General features: G+C 47.0%; 1 protein-coding gene across 1 annotated transcript in view; it reads left to right on the top strand.

Moving 5' to 3' along the window:
* LRRIQ3 (leucine rich repeats and IQ motif containing 3) overlaps positions 1-15,801 on the top strand; it is a 544,377-nt gene that overhangs the window by 493,584 nt on the left and 34,992 nt on the right. The window contains 1 exon segment of the mRNA XM_086953864.1: positions 724-1,441. Coding sequence (XP_086809990.1) covers positions 724-1,441 — 718 coding nt within the window.

Genomic DNA, 15,801 nt, shown 5'->3' with positions numbered 1-15,801 from the left:
CGCCCCAGCTGTGATGCTAATATCCATTGTGGCCTGACAATGAATTCAGACAGTCTGCGAGTGGTGCCGCAGGAAATAGTGGGCTGCCTGCCAGCATCAGCTTTAGTGCAGCTGCAAGCACCAAACCGGCAGGAGAAGTTCGCGCAAGGCATGGGCGGTGCGTTGCCAGCTACCACACCATAATATTAAAGTTTTAAGCAGTGGTTCATGAGGCTTAGACACTATGCAAATGCATATCAACGCATTTAGGTGCGGTGATGCGGAGCACCTCACTGAAATGCGTTAGTCTAACGCCTGATGCGTGATACTTAGCCGGACTTTGGTCCCTTTAATTCCTTCCAAATGGTACATAGAAAAAAGTGCGAGTGCAAAAATATTTTGACCGAAACTGGTGATGCGTGCTTAATGTAAAAACGGTAAAAATAAACTTTGGGTCCCATTGTGCAATTTGCACCACAATCTGATTGATGTCATAAGTGTAATTCACAGGAAATCTAGGACTATTGATAGCTCGTGTATACCTGTTAATAGTTTCCCTATATTCGTGCAATATTTTCTGTGATGGACTTAGCATGTTTCTTATTTGTGTCTGCTTTTATGATTTCACATTGAAAAAAATTCCCAAATGATTAGATACTCGTAGTCTATTACATCATCAAAGACGCTGTTCCAGTTACTTTATATGTTTTGAACTTAATGACGTATTTTTTTTATGTAATCTAGAGCCTTCGAATGAACCTGATTTAGAGGACAAGGGAAAAACTAAATTTAGACTTTCCGGATTCAAGTCAATACTTCACAAAGCAGACTCAACGACTAAAATGCAAATATCACAAAAGGAGGCAGCTGATGATATACGTCATGCTGATAGTCTGTTTCATTCAATGGCACAACAAAAACGTCGTGTGTTGCACAGCAGGCAGAACAGCTCAGAGAAGAAGCTGTCTAGGAAAACCTACTGCTACGCAAAATTCTCAGCTTTTTATGCAATTGATAAGGCTTACACAGCGAGGCAGAGGCATGAAATACAGGAGGAAAAGATGCACAAGGTTTTCCTTATACAATCAGCCAAAAAAGAAGCACACGTCAATGTGAACGGATTTTTACTGGAGAAAAGGAGTGAAGCTTTAAGACAACGTGAAGTAGATGGTTTGAAACTACAAAACGCTATTCTACAACTGCAGCTCAGTAATTCGCAGCTTATTCAAAATATGAAAGAGAGGTACATCCAGTCTTTAGAGCAGAAGAAACATAAACAGGTGGATGATAAATTTGTTCAAGCATTTAGAACTAAACATACTTCAATGACAAAAACTCTGCTTAACCATGATAGAGCCGTATTCAGAGAAGATACTGCGCTGGAAAAAAAGAGACATTTGGAGCGACTACGACAACAGCAAATAGAACAGAGATTATTGATCAAAGATCTGAAAGAATACAGGTATGACGCATTGGTGTAGACACAGTGAATGGTACTGTTGTGTAGAGTTGTAAAATGTACCTTTTGTTAGATAAATATGTCTACAAACGAATGTAAGTTGTAGGGGCACACTGAATTGTATTCCACACAGCAAAAGTCTTGGTCTTTGGAGGGGGTCATGATCTCTGGTCTGGGGACAGGTGGCCGGCTTCCTTGGGGGACTGTCCCCAGCCGACCCGCTTGGCCAGGAATTTGGGAGTTCTTATAGACCTTGACCTCTCCTTCGACCATCAAGTTAATAAAACAGTGTCCACATGTTGCGCCATCATCCGGACACTAAAAAAGATCGCCCCCTATCTATCATCCGATGCCCGTAGACAATCAACGGTTGCCCTGGTGGGCTCCAGACTTGACTATTGTAATGCGTTACACACGGGCATAAACAAGAATTCACTTCAGCGTCTCCAGGTGGTCCAGAACGCCGCAGCCAGGATGGTCTTAAACCTACCTAGGTGTTCATCGCAACAAAGGCCAGAAAAGATCTTCACTGGCTGCCGATTCAGGCCAGGATCTCTTTTAAGCTCCTATGTCTGGCTCACAGGGCAGTATATGGCTTAGGCTCGGAAGGGATCAGGTCCCTAATCAGCCTTTATACCCCTAACAGAACGCTCCGCTCAGCCTCCAGAAATCTACTCACAGTCCCTAGATTCAGGAGAACCAAATGGGGAGGAAGAGCCTTCTCCACCTTGGCACCTAAGTTATGGAACTCGCTCCCCCTTGAACTCTCTAGCCAACCATCTCTGGCGATCTTCCGTAAACATCTGAAGACTTGGCTCTTCTCTAAAGCTTACTAAATTTGGTGGTATCAGCCGTTTGGTTTCCATATGTTTGTATGTTGCATGCGCCTTGATGCCCTTGTGGTTAAGTTTGCGCAATACAAGATACCCTTTATTCATTCATTCATTCATGCCCAAAACAGCCCATTTTATAAGTAATAGCTTTCAATCTTCCAACCATTTTCTAAATCAGGTCCTTAAATAACCATCCAGACATCAAAATTAGCTTATTCAAGTAATTTCTTGTGATCTTGCCTTTGAAGTAAATCACCATGATCAATACCTGGTACCTCATGCTCATCACAGTTTTGACCTTCGTACTCACTTTAGAATACTCCCCAGGTGCCAGACTGTAGTGTTCTCGATCAGAGGGTTTGTGAAGCCCCAGAAGTGACGGAGCAGAGCTGCGTATACGCATCACCCCATATGCTGATTTTAGTTCCTTTCTTTCAGCACCCTCTGAGCTGCATCCCGAGCGCCTCTCCCAAACTTGTCGGTTTCCAAATTACTTTTCAAATGATTTTACCAGTGATCTGAGTAACCACGTCCCCTCCCAAAATAACAGATTTCAAGCAATGCTGAGACTGCTGGAATCTATAACGGTGTGTTTGACAATTGCAGGACTGTTTTTAACAATTGTACATATTTTACTGGGCGCTCTTTTATCATCCCTGTAAAAGCGCAAACTAGAAGGTGAGATTTAATTTACCTCCTGGGTCTACTAGTATAGCTTGATCCTACCGGCGCAGCCGAGTCAAGGCGCTGACGCCGGTAGACGCGGAATTGCCGCCGCCATCTTGGGAAGGCAGGCAGGGTAGCGGTCCAGCTTCTCGACCACTCCCACCCTCCTGTCATGTATATACACAACTACACGTCCCGACCGCGCAGCGGGCGGGCGCAGCGGGCGCGCCGATGGCGCGCCGAAGGCGCGCCTAAGGCAAGCCCGTCTGCGCCCGTCCGAGCCTGGCCCGGGCCTAGGGCCAGTCCCCCTGCTCAGGCAACTACCAAGTCACGTGTAAGTTGGTCTAGGGAACAGCTATTACAAATAGGAGCGGGCTCCTGTTCCACACCGGCACGCTGCCCCCCTAATAACTTGGACGGACATGCCTTTACTTGTCCTCAGTGTAACCTATCTCTCCCCCCTTGGAGTGAACGTACCCTACCTCTCTCTCCCGCCCCGGGTGCTCGCATTTTAAAACTAGCACTGATCAACTGTAGATCCCTTCCTCGTCACGCCAATGAAATTTGGTCGATTCTGACCACTCACAGTTGGGACATTCTATTCCTCACAGAATCTTGGACGAAAGATACTTCTAACCCGGATATCTATCTAGCCACCCCCCCGGAGTATCGCTTCCTGGGTATTAACCGAGAGGGAAAAACGGGAGGTGGTCTTGCCATTTTGTACAAATCCCACCTTAATATAACCATTAAAAAAATCACTAACATTGGACTGATTGAAGCTATGTATTTTTCTATTGCTGACCTAGCGGCAGTTTACCTAACCGGCATCTTAGTTTACAATCCCCCTAAAGCTTCTCCTTCTGCATTATCTCAGTTGGTAAGCATTATCACGGATCTATCTCTCAAGCACCCGCACTTTATTGTATTAGGAGATTTCAACCTCCATGTAGATGATTCCACCTGTATTCAAGCCAGGCGTTTCCTCAACGCCCTTCATAGCCTGAGCCTGATGCAACTAATCCATGGTCCAACGCACGTTGCTGGCCACACACTGGATCTTATTTTATCCAACCTCCCAGGGACCATTACTTATCCTTCCCTCCCCCTCACTTGGTCTGATCACTTCCTACTTAGGGTGGACATTTCCCTCCCTCAGGCACCGACCCCGGTGGCACTGGGAACAGACTACAGGAGAAAATGGCATAAGATCACCTGTTCTGCCTTAGAGCCGCTATTTAGCTGCCCTCTGGAGTCTTAAGTGGTAAATATCGATGATAGCGTCACCACCTTCAATACGACCCTATCGGCTGCGGTTGACGAAATTGCCCCACTTCTACCGGTATCTTCCGCAAGATCTCGCCCCTCTGCTCCCTGGTTCTCAGCCGCTCTACGAAAAGAGAAAAGTCACTGTAAAAAATTAGAACGCTGCTGGAGACGGACATATGATGCTGAGGCTAAGACTACCTACAGAATGGCCCTTAAGAAATTTATCAAATTAAAAAAATCTGCCATGACAGAGTTCTTTGCCTCTCAAATAAAAGCTGCTGACAATTCAGCAAAGACACTGTTTAAAATTGTTAAAGATTTTGTAAAACCTCCTGCTATGACTCCTAACAACCTAGCCAACCAGTCTCTTTGCAACGGTCTATCTGATTTTTTTCAAGAAAAAATTGAAAAAATTGCATCCTCCTTTCCTCCACCTGCCACTCCCCTCCCCTTGGCCTCTACCACCCATGATATTGTTCCTACTCTAGACTCCTTTAAAGAGCTTACTCCTGACCTTGCACTTAAATTATTTTTACAGTGCAAATCGGGCTCCCCGTTAGACCCTGTCCCCTCAAAAATCATGAGTGAACTGTCTACCCTACTGTTGGAGCCACTCACTACCATCTGGAATGCCTCCCTACGATTAGGCCAATTCCCCTCTGCTTGGAAAGAGGCCCTTCTTGTGCCCATCCTAAAGAAATCAGATGCTGACCCCATGCAATTCAGTAACTATCGGCCCATCTCCCTTCTCCCGAAACCCGCGAAGGTTTTGGAGAATGCAGTCCAACTACAACTGGCAGAGTACTTAGAGACCTACTCTCTGCTACATGATTCCCAGTCTGGCTTTCGTGCTGGTTTCAGTACTGAGACCGCACTACTAGAGGTTTCGGAGACTGTACGGGAATGTGTGGATAAGGGCGAGGAGGCCATGTTGGTCCTCCTCGACCTATCCGCCGCTTTCGATACGGTGTCCCACCAAATTCTTCTAGGCCGACTGGAGCAGATTGGACTGAGCGGCACTGCCTTAGCATGGGTCTGTTCTTTTCTTCTAGAACGGTCACAGAGGGTTCTTCTCAGACCCTTCAAATCTGGATGCAAACCTCTCGAACGAGGAGTCCCACAAGGCTCAGCGCTGAGTCCTTTGTTTTTCAATGTTTACCTAGCCCCGCTAGCCAGGGTAGTGGAGGCATGTGGAGTCAGAGTGATCTCATATGCTGATGACACACAGCTGATATTCTCATTTAGAGATCACTCTGACTCCAGCCTCTCCAGCTTCCGCCATTGTCTTGGCGAAATCTGTTCGTGGATGTCCTCGAATCACCTACGGCTTAATACTGACAAGACTGAGGTCTTGTTTTTTAATCAAAAAATGACCATTCCACCCCCACTCTGGTGGCCAACGGTACTTAACCCCCCTCCAGTCCCGGTCCATTCGGCCCGCAATCTGGGGTTTACATTTGATGACACCCTCTCCTGTAGCCCTCAAATCAATAAGGTTACTGCGAGCTGCTTTGGCAAATTAAAAATGATGAGAAAGATCTTTCCATTTCTGCCAATGGACGCTCGCAGAACCGTCACTCAGGCCTTAATCACCGCCCATCTGGATTATGCCAACAGTCTGTATGCTGGGGCCCCTTTATATCAAATTGAACGCCTGCAGGTGGTTCAGAATGCTGCGGCAAGACTGATTGGTAACATCCCATACAGACACTCTATCTCTGCGTTCCGCAAAGAACTCCATTGGCTTCCTATAGCCAACCGTATCAAATTCAAAACGCTTGTTCTGGCCTATCGAGCTCTTAACGGCTCTGGCCCAGAATACTTAAGAAAGAGATTGAGACTGTCTCACTCAGTCAGAGACCTTCGTTCTAACAATCTGCGTCTCATGCTTGCGCCTAGATTCCGTCGCTCAAGAATGGGTGGCAGAGCATTTGCTGTCTTAGCTGCCAAACATTGGAACAGCTTACCGATCGACCTTAGATTCGCCCCATCTGAAGCTCTGTTCCGAAGACACCTGAAAACTTGGCTTTTTGCTTCTATCTAGATTGCTCTTCTCCTCTAGCAGATAATTTTAGCGCCGGGACACCCCCGTTGGGGGTAGCCGTGCGCTTTATAAAATCCATAAATAAATAAATAAATAAATCAGATGTTGGCCATAGACCAACACAAGGTTTGTCTTTGGTGTCTGGGCTCAGACCACGTCTTGTAATTGTGTGATAACTGCACCCTCATGCACTTCGAACTGACTTTGGCTCAAGTGTCATGTTATGAAATATGCAACTGGTCATCATGATGTCTGACTCCAACCCACTGCCCTTGCCATGTTGCTCCCACCTGCGAGGCTCCACTATTTTATATTATGCCAGAAGAGGGAACATCCCAGGATGTTGATGATGATGATGATGGTAATGGTGATGGGTCTGGATTGCTTCACTATACTAATGATGGCATACACACGAGTTTACATAATGCCAGTGGGATTGACAACTTGAATCACGTGGAGAAGTGTGGCTCAATGATTAGAGCGGCAGACCCTGATGCAGAGGTCTAGCCCGGGACCAGGGTTCAATTCCCTGCCTCAGCGGGTCTTGGGCTCAAAATTCCACGGACCTGATAATTCTCGCCCCGGTGCCTATTCCATTCATGGAGACCTACTCTGCAACTCTGGGCAATAGCTTGCTTAATCTCCACAACGGCCCCCACAACGCTAAGGATGCCTGGCCTCCACCTTGGGGGTGCCCAGGAGTGGACGCCTCACAGGTAAAGCCATGATGGGTTCCACAGCGGTATTCGTACAAGCGCCTTGAGACCCTTGCGGGTGAGTAGTGCGCTATACAAGTATCAATTTACATTTACAATTTACATTTACAATCACTGCTTGGGCCACCAACAGAAGACAGTGTCTCATTTGTGGTGGTGGCCTGAAGGACAGTGGAGGCACTTTATAGAGACCAAAACAAATGTTCTTACAGAGATTTTACAACCTGGGCCATCTAATTCGAAGCCCTTGCTTCCCTTTAGCAATGCCCTCATTGAGACTTTGAATTAGTCAAAACCTTGTTTTTGCCCACCTGTGAATAGGCAGGTGGCCGGACAGCACAGTCTAGTGCCTGGTGACCCAGATTTGCCCTCCTTTTCACTAGAGTACACTAACTTTCTGGTAGTGGGAGACGTCACTATCTGAGCATAGTCTCTTCTCAATCCCCTCACCCACAAACTAATTAATGGAATGCTGTCCCTGGGCCTAACTTTGAAATGCAATGGCCACACTCACAAAAAGGGCTCATGCTTTAGCATATTTTTAGATCCAGGGGACACCTATTTTGCAAAGAAGATTTTCTATTGGTATGTTCTGATCATTTGTTGCTTTCCTTTGTTCTTAAGAATTTATTTATTTATTTATTTTTGAGATTTATAAAGGGAGTATCAATACCTCTGTTTTCTTAGAGTTCAACTTAAGACAGTTTGTGGTCATCCAGCTACTGATGGCGAGCATGCCCTTCTGAAATTTAGCTGCTACTATGTCGCCATCATTATGTTCAGAGAGCTACAATTGAATATCATTGTCATAGGATGTAAGGCCCATCCCGTGTGATTTGATGACTTTAGCTAGGTCCGACACATAGATGTTAAAAAGTGTCGGACTTAAGAATGATCCTTGAGGGACACCACACGGGATGGCCAATTGAGATGAATTGAAAGGCCGATGTTTACCGATTGTGTGCGATCAGTAAGAAAGGAAGACAGTAAGGCTCTAGCTGTCTGTTGAATGCCCATGTGCGAGACACGGTCGATCAAGATGGTATGATCGACCGTGTCAAAAGCTGCTGAAATATCTAGCAGTATAAGGACAGCCGTCCCTCTCTGATCGAGGATGATTCTTATGTCCTCTTGCTGCTTTAATTAGCACTGTTTCTGTTCCGTGGCCTTTATGGAAGCCAAATTGAGTATCATCCAGAAGTTGGTGATCTTCAATATATTTGGAAAGCTGGATATGAATCACTTTCTCAAAAATTTTGGCTGGGAAAGGAAGACTAGCTATTGGTCTATAATTCTTTGGTTCATTCAGATCTAGATTAGGTTTTTTCAGTAAAGGTTTAATAATGTTTTTTTCCACATCTTGGGGTATATGCCAGGTGAAAATATTGCATTACAGATGTTAGATAATGTTGGCGCAACTAGGTCAGCCAGTGGTGTAAGTACTGATGGGGGGCAAGGGTCAGTGGCAGAGCCCAATTTGATGGTAGCGATTAAATTTGAGATCTGCTCAGGTGTACTCTCAAATTTCGCTAAAGAATGAGCACATTCCGTGGGGTCCAGATTTAAAGGCTGGTTATCCATTTGAATTTGAGATGAGAAATTGGTGTAGATGTCATTAACCTTTTCAAAGAAATAATCAGCCAGGGAGTCGCATAATGCCTGTGAAGGAGCTGGATTACAATTTGAGACTTGCCCTGATAATTTAGCGACTACCTGATACAGCTGTTTGCTGGAGTTTTGGGCAGATTCAATCTGATCGATGTAGTATTTACTTTTCTCCTGTGCAATCATCAGTTTATAGTTGTTGAGTGACTCTTTATAGTACATTTTTTCTTGAGTGTTATACTTTTTACCCCACTGCCTTTCACAGTTTCTGCACACTTTCTTCTGTGCCCTAAGGGTTTCAGAAAACCAGAGGGCCAATGGAGAGCAACGATTTTTCGAACAAGTCTTGTTTGGCACCAGCAAATCAAATGCATTATTCAACCAATTAGAATAGTTTGATGCTGCTAAATTAGGATCTGAGGAGGCTTCTGGTTAAGTCAAAAATAGATGTGCTTTAAGGAGCTCAGGATCTGTACTCTTCCAGGCTTTGGTGGTTATATGGGGAGTTAGAGAAATACTAGATTTGAGTTTTCTATTAATAAAAATATTGAATATGATAGCATGATGGTCTGTCCAGACCAGGGGAAGAACACTCTTTAAAGAGATCTTTTGAAAGTTGGAAAAAAGGCCATCTAACGTATGTCCAGCTATGTGTGTAGGGTCAGATATTCGTTGTGAGAGAACGAATGCTTCTAACTCTGAGAGTAGTGTAATTGTAACATTATCAGTGGGATTTTCAAGATGAGAATTGAAGTCACCTAAAATAGTGAGAGTGGGCTCAGTAGCCAAGGGTTTCAGCATATTGTTCAACAAAGTAAGAAAAGCAGTACGAGATCCTGGGGCCGATACAGTAAAATGCCTTTAAAGATTTGGGAGGGGGTAAGTAAAATAGAGAAGCTCATTGCTTCACAAGTCTAAAAAGATATATTGTCAGTTTTAACTGAAAATGTACCGCAATAAATTATCGGTCGCCCACCACAAGACCGACTGACAAGCCACAGTTAAAACACTCATGGACCATGCTCTTAGCCCCTAACCTGGCTCAGCAATTGAAAGAATCAGGTCCTCCAGCGAGATCAATCAATCAATCAATTTGTAGAGCGCAAAACTCACTTGTGAGGGTCTCAAGGCACTGGGTGGGGGGGCTGGGGCAGGCGGGGTGCTGCTACTGCTCAAACAGCCAGGTCTTGAGGAGTCTCCTGAAGGTCAACAGATCCTGGGTCTGTCGCATGTGGATCGGGAGGGTGTTCCATGTTTTAATAATAATAATAAATAATAAAGCCATTTCTAGAGCGCCTGGCTACACTAAAAATAGTGTGTCCCCGCGCTAGATTGCTGCTATACCTGAAGAGGCATAAGATGGAGAGAAACGAAGCCAAGGTCAAAGAAAAGAGAATGGATTAGATGACTGAAAACAGGTGATTTTTAAGTTTAGCATGGAATCTGGTTTCTGAAGGTTCCATTCGGAGGTCAAGCGGTAGTTCATTCCAGTGCTTAGGAGCCAGGTGCCTGAAAGAACAACCGCCCATCCTGGCTCTGCGAATACGGGGGGGTTTAAACAGCATTGCTCCGATCGACCTCAGGTTCCGGGTAGGGCGGTGAATTGTGAGGAGCTTTTGTAAATAGCCTGGGCCTTTGCCCTGGGCGATGCGATGCGTGAAGCATAGACCTTTGAATTTAATGCGTTCTTTGACCGGAAGCCAGTGAAGCTTCGCTAGGGCATTCTTCCCAGATGCTCTACGGGGCAAGTTAAGTACCAGGCGAGCAGCAGCGATTTGTACGCACTGCAGTTGGTGCAGGCCTTTTTTACTTAAACCTAGGAGCAGGACGTTGCCGTAGTCAAGGTGGGGTGTGACTAAGGCGTGGACAAGTGTCTTTCTGGCGTTGATGGGGTGAAGGTCAAGGACTTTACGGAGGGTTTTTAGTGTGCTGAAGCACCTACCCGTAACTTTGCTAACCTGAGACCTGAAAGAGAGATCTGAGTCAAGCATCACTCCAAGGTTTCTGACAGAGTCGACGGGAGAGGGAAAATAGCCCAGTTCCGCAGGCCACCACATATGCGACCAGGCATTTGGGGATTTGCCAACAACTAAAAGTTCTGTTTTTTCGCCATTCAAGCGCAAACAGTTGTTATTCATCCATGTTGCCACTGATGACAGGCATTTGGAAAAGTTAATGGCATCTTCCGTGTGGTCTAGCGTAAGCTTGATCATCAGTTGGGTATCGTCAGCATAGGTGACAATATCCACCCCGAAAGCTTCAACTATATGGGCCAGGGGTTCCATATAGAGGTTGAACAAGGTAGGGCTCAGGCTGGAGCCCTGTGGAACCCCGTGGCTCAGCTTCCGGGGGGAAGATTTAAAAGGGGGACAGTGCATCTGGAAACTCCTATTAACCAGGAAAGATTTTATCCAGGCATGGGCAGATCCCTCCACTCCCATTTTGGACAGGTGGGACATCAGCGTTGTGTGCAGCACGGTGTCAAAAGCTGCACTCAGGTCTAATAAAACCAACGCTGCTGTCTGTCCTTCATCCACCATCTGTCTGAGGCACTCAGTGGAATAGAGGACTGCTGACTCCGTCGAGTAGCCGGCTCTGAACCCCGATTGAGTGGGGTGGAGGAGGGATTCCTCCTCCAGATATTTCATGAGTTGCCCTTTTACCACTTTTTCCACTATTTTCTAGCAGAAGGGAAGAAGGGAGATGGGACGAAGATTTTGAAGTTGGGAAATGTGGACATTAGTTTTTTTTTTCAAAGGGATAACCTGGGCTGTTTTCCATGCATCAAGCACATGGGATTCTTGGAAAGAAAAAGTGACAATATGAGTAATCTGATCGATCATACTCTCGAAGACTCCCTTACAGCGATTGGGGGGACACACGTCACAGGGGGAACCAGACTGTATGCTGTTAGCAATATTCAGCAGTTCCTGTCTCTCAGGTACTTTAAAACATGTCAGGCGAGGTTTGACGGTGGAGTTATCTCTGACTTCCCCATGTTTGCTCGAGGAATCAGTGTCGTCTGTGAAAGTGGCATGGATTTTGTCGACCTTGCCAACAAAATGATCAGCTATGGAGTCACATAGCTCACTGGAGTAGGTGTCTTGCACTTCGAGTCTGGTCGGGACCGTTAGCTCTCATTATTATTATTATTATTATTATTATTCTCTGGTTTGCCTTGTCTGGTTTGTCATGTCTTAGTGGCGAGGTGAGACAATGATCTGCCGCCGGCTGTCGCTCGACTGATGCCGGGAACGGTGGCGAGGGCGAGGTCGGCAGAGCGAAGCTGGCGGTTTGGGGTGTGGAAGGTGAGTTGTTCGTTGAGGTACGCTGGTCCGGTGTTGTGGAGTGCTTTGTGAGCGTGGGTGAGGAGTTTGAAAGCGATCCTCTTGTTGACGGGGAGCCAGTGCAGATCTTTCTGGTGAGCTTTGATGTGGCTGTGTTGGGGGATGTCGAGGATGAGGTGTGCGAAGGTGTTATATATGCGCTGTAGTCGTTTCTGGAGTTTGGCTGAGGTTTCTACATAGAGAGCTTTGCCATAGTCTAGCCTGCTGCTGACAAGGGCTTGGTTGACCGTCCTTCTGGTTCCGGTGGGGATGCATCTGTAGATCTTGCGGAGCATGCGGAGGGTGTAGTGCTCTAAAGGGTTAGATTGGTTGGTCTCCTGTATCCTCTGGGACAGAAATGGCAGAAGAGAGTGAGTGGCTCATCTGTGGAAGCATCAGATGACCATACCACCTATCAATCAAGCAATCAATCATAGAAAGCAAAGGTTTGATGAAACCTTTGCTGGATAAGAGTAGGTGAGTCTCTTCACTGCTGCCGAACCCTAGACTCCGCCAAAGAGGAAGAAGTTATCCAACATATTCGAGGAAATTGCAGCTCTTGGTTGTAGCAAGAAAGAGGAAAGAGATGTCTGCCTCACCCTTGAAGTTGTGGCTAAAGGTCACTCCAGAGGAGTGTTGAAGCAGGAGGAGGAGACAGTGTTTACTTGCTGGTCATTGACAACGCTGAGTCCAGGATGACCACCAAGTTGCAAGCGTGGTTGGTGGGCGTCGGTGCTGCTCCCAGTGTGGCCGGCCACCATGAGTCGTCCCAGGCGGAGGGGGTGGCGCTGATGATGAGGGCCTCCGTCTTGTCTGAGTTGAGTTTCAGGCGGCTGCTCATCATGCAGTTGACAATGCCTTCATTCCTTCGTGGAGGTTGGATTTGGCGGTGGTAGGGGCCTTGGTGAGGGAAAGGATGAAATGAAATGAAAATAAAATTTATAAAGCGCTACAGCTGCCCTCAGGCGTCCAGGCGCTAAGACCACAAAAGGTGCCATCAGACAGAAACAAAGGGTTCTAACTACTGTTTACGAAAACTAGATAAATTAGAGTTAATTCTCATGTACAAAGGGAGGGTGTTCCATAACTTTGATACATTATAAGAAAAGGAACTGCCTCCTGCTCTGGCTCTAAAAATTCTGTGAATCTTGGCCAGAGATGCAGATGAAGAATGAAGCACTTTATTGGGCAGATAAGGGGAGATCAAAGAGCAATTGATTTCTGGGCCCATTTTCCAGAATGCTTGATGAGCAATGCACAGAGATTTAAACTTTACTCTGTCCCTGATTGGCAACCAGTGTAACAATCTTAGCCGAGCTTTTATTGATGTTCTTCGTGGGACTCCAATTAGTGCGCGAGCTGCACAATTTTGAGTGCGCTGAAGTTTTTGAAGTCTATATTCTGGTGCGCCAAGATACAGGGCGTTGCTAAAATCCAGACGGGATTGAACAAGGCCCTGTATAATTATCAGCTTGGCCTCAAACGGAAGGAGGGGAAGGATTTTTTTCATCACCCTGAGGAGGCCAAAGCAGGTGGCCGCCACCTTGGTAGCCTGTGTATTGAAGCTCAACGACTTATCTAACCATACCCCCAGACTTTCGATGTTATCTCTGGGGGCAGGGACCGCACCCATGCTCATGGGCCATAACATCCCCAAAGTAGAAGGGGCTGCCGGGCCCAAGAGCAGGAGCTCGGTCTTATCGTCATTGAGCTTCAAACAGGAGCTCATCATCCAGCTCTTCACCTCCTCCAAACACACTGCTAAGTTAGGCAGTGATTGGAGACCACTCTTCTGCACAAGGGAAACCGCCAGCTGGGTGTCATCCGCATAGGAAATTATGTTAATACCATGCAGACGAACAATCCCAGCCAGCGGTCCCATATATGCATTGAAGATCGTAGGGCTCAATGACGAACCCTGAGGTACTCCACACCCCAGAGGCCTGCTTGACGAGACGGATGTGCTGTCAAAGACCTGGAAGGCTCTATCAGTTAAAAAAGACTTGAACCAGGCCAGGGCTTTTCCGGACACACCCAGGTCGGCGAGATGGTTCACCAGGATTTTATGATGAACCGTATCAAAAGCGGCACTCAGATCGAGGAGGATCACTGTCACTGACCCCCCCCCCCGATCCAAGATCCGCCTCGCCTCCTCTGTCAGAGCAGTCTCTGTCCCATGTTTAGGGCGAAGGCCCGTCTGGGAAGCATCGAGGAGATGATTTTCCTCGAGAAACTTCATCAGAATGGTGTTAATGTGCTTCTCCAAGATCTTGGTTGCCCATGGGAGCAGAGAGATCGGGCGATAGTTACTAGGGTTAGCTGGGTCAAGGGCAGGTTTTTTCAGCAAGGCCCGTACCATTGCATGCTTCCATGCCACAGGTACCATCCCACTCAGATCAGCTGGGTGTCGTCAGGGTATGAGCTCTTTGGGGTACGCCGCAGATGATCTTGGTGTCTTTACAACGGAATGGGGGAGGCGGACACTCTGGATTCTGCCGGTGAGGAAGGAGCTGGTCCAGTCCAGGGCTTTTTTCGCCGATCCCTGTGTTGAGGCATGTGCAAAGAGTGTGGTGGCAGATTGTGTTGAAGGTGGCCGAGAGGTCCAGGAGGATGAGGCCCTCGGTTTCCCCGTTGTTCAGCATGGCCCTGATGTCATTGGTGGCAGCAATGAGGGCTGTTTCGGTGCTGTAGTTGCTGTGAAATCCGTATTGGGATGGGTCCAGGATGTTGTTCTCTTCGAGGAAGGAGATCAGTTGCTTGTTGACGATCTTATGGAGGACTTTCGCTGGGAACGGGAGTAGGGAGATGGGCCGGAAGTTCTGGAGGTCCTTGGGGTCCGCCTTGGGTTTCTTGAGTAAGGTGTTGATCTCAGCATGCTGCCAGCTCTCCGAGAAGGTGACGGTCTCGAAGGAGCTGTTGATTACCTTGCGGAGGTGGGGTGCGATGGTGGAGCTTGCTTTGTTGAAGGGGTGGTGCGGGCAGGGATCAGATGGTGAGCCGGAGTGGCAGGTGTTCATGATTTTGATGGTGTTGTTGTCGTTGACTTGGGTTCAGGCACGCAGGAGGTTGATGTGGCTGGGGGCGGTGAGTTTGAGGTGTTGGTGTCTGTCGGGGGACCTGGTTGTTGAAACTGTCGAGGATGTCTGTGATCTTGCGGTGGAAGAAGGGGGCTAGGGAGTCGCAGAGGTCTTGCAATGGCGGGATGTCCTTGGAGTTGGAGCTGGAGCTGGGGTTGGAGAGTTCCTTTACAATGTTGAAGAGCTCTTCACTGTTGTGTGCATTGTTGTCAATGCACTCTTTGAAAGAGGTCCTTTTGGCGGTTCAAATGAGTTGTTGATGTCTGCTGATGGTACTCTTGTAGGCTGCGTTGCTGTCTGGTGCTGGCACTTCTTCTTGAGCCAGCGGTGAACCAGATGGCGTTTCTATAGGTGTGTCACCAAATCAAAGTAGAGAGAGAGGACTAGAAAAGCTAATCCGTATCCCCAGGATTATATGTAAATATCAAAATAGGACTAGCTATGATTATGGGGGAAGGGGACTCAAAGAAGTACGCTGGCTGGCAAACCTGTTAGTTTGTTCATGAAGCCCTCACCCACCAACCTAGTTGGTGGCATGCTTCATCATCGGGCCCACCTCAGTGACACCGAATGTGTCCCGGGTGTGCTTCTACGCCAGATTACTGCGGAGCTGGTGTAATTGCTGAGAGTGCAGTGTCGTGAGTGAGAAAGTGAAGTTAAAAGCTATACAGTAGGTCCCAGTACCCGAGGGTAAGTAGATAATTTTAATAACTGGGCCACTGTTAGCAATAAAAAAGGCTGTTAGACGCGGTGGAGTGCGAATTATGACCTCCTGCGTCTTGTGTGGTCTGCATGTTTCAGCCAGGCCTTATTGATTTTAAAACTGG

This window comes from Lissotriton vulgaris, chromosome 1_1, assembly GCF_964263255.1.
Source record: "Lissotriton vulgaris chromosome 1_1, aLisVul1.2, whole genome shotgun sequence".
Classification (NCBI taxonomy): domain Eukaryota; kingdom Metazoa; phylum Chordata; class Amphibia; order Caudata; family Salamandridae; genus Lissotriton; species Lissotriton vulgaris.
Note: the sequence above shows the minus strand (reverse complement) of the source record. Positions and strands in the feature narration are given on the sequence as shown.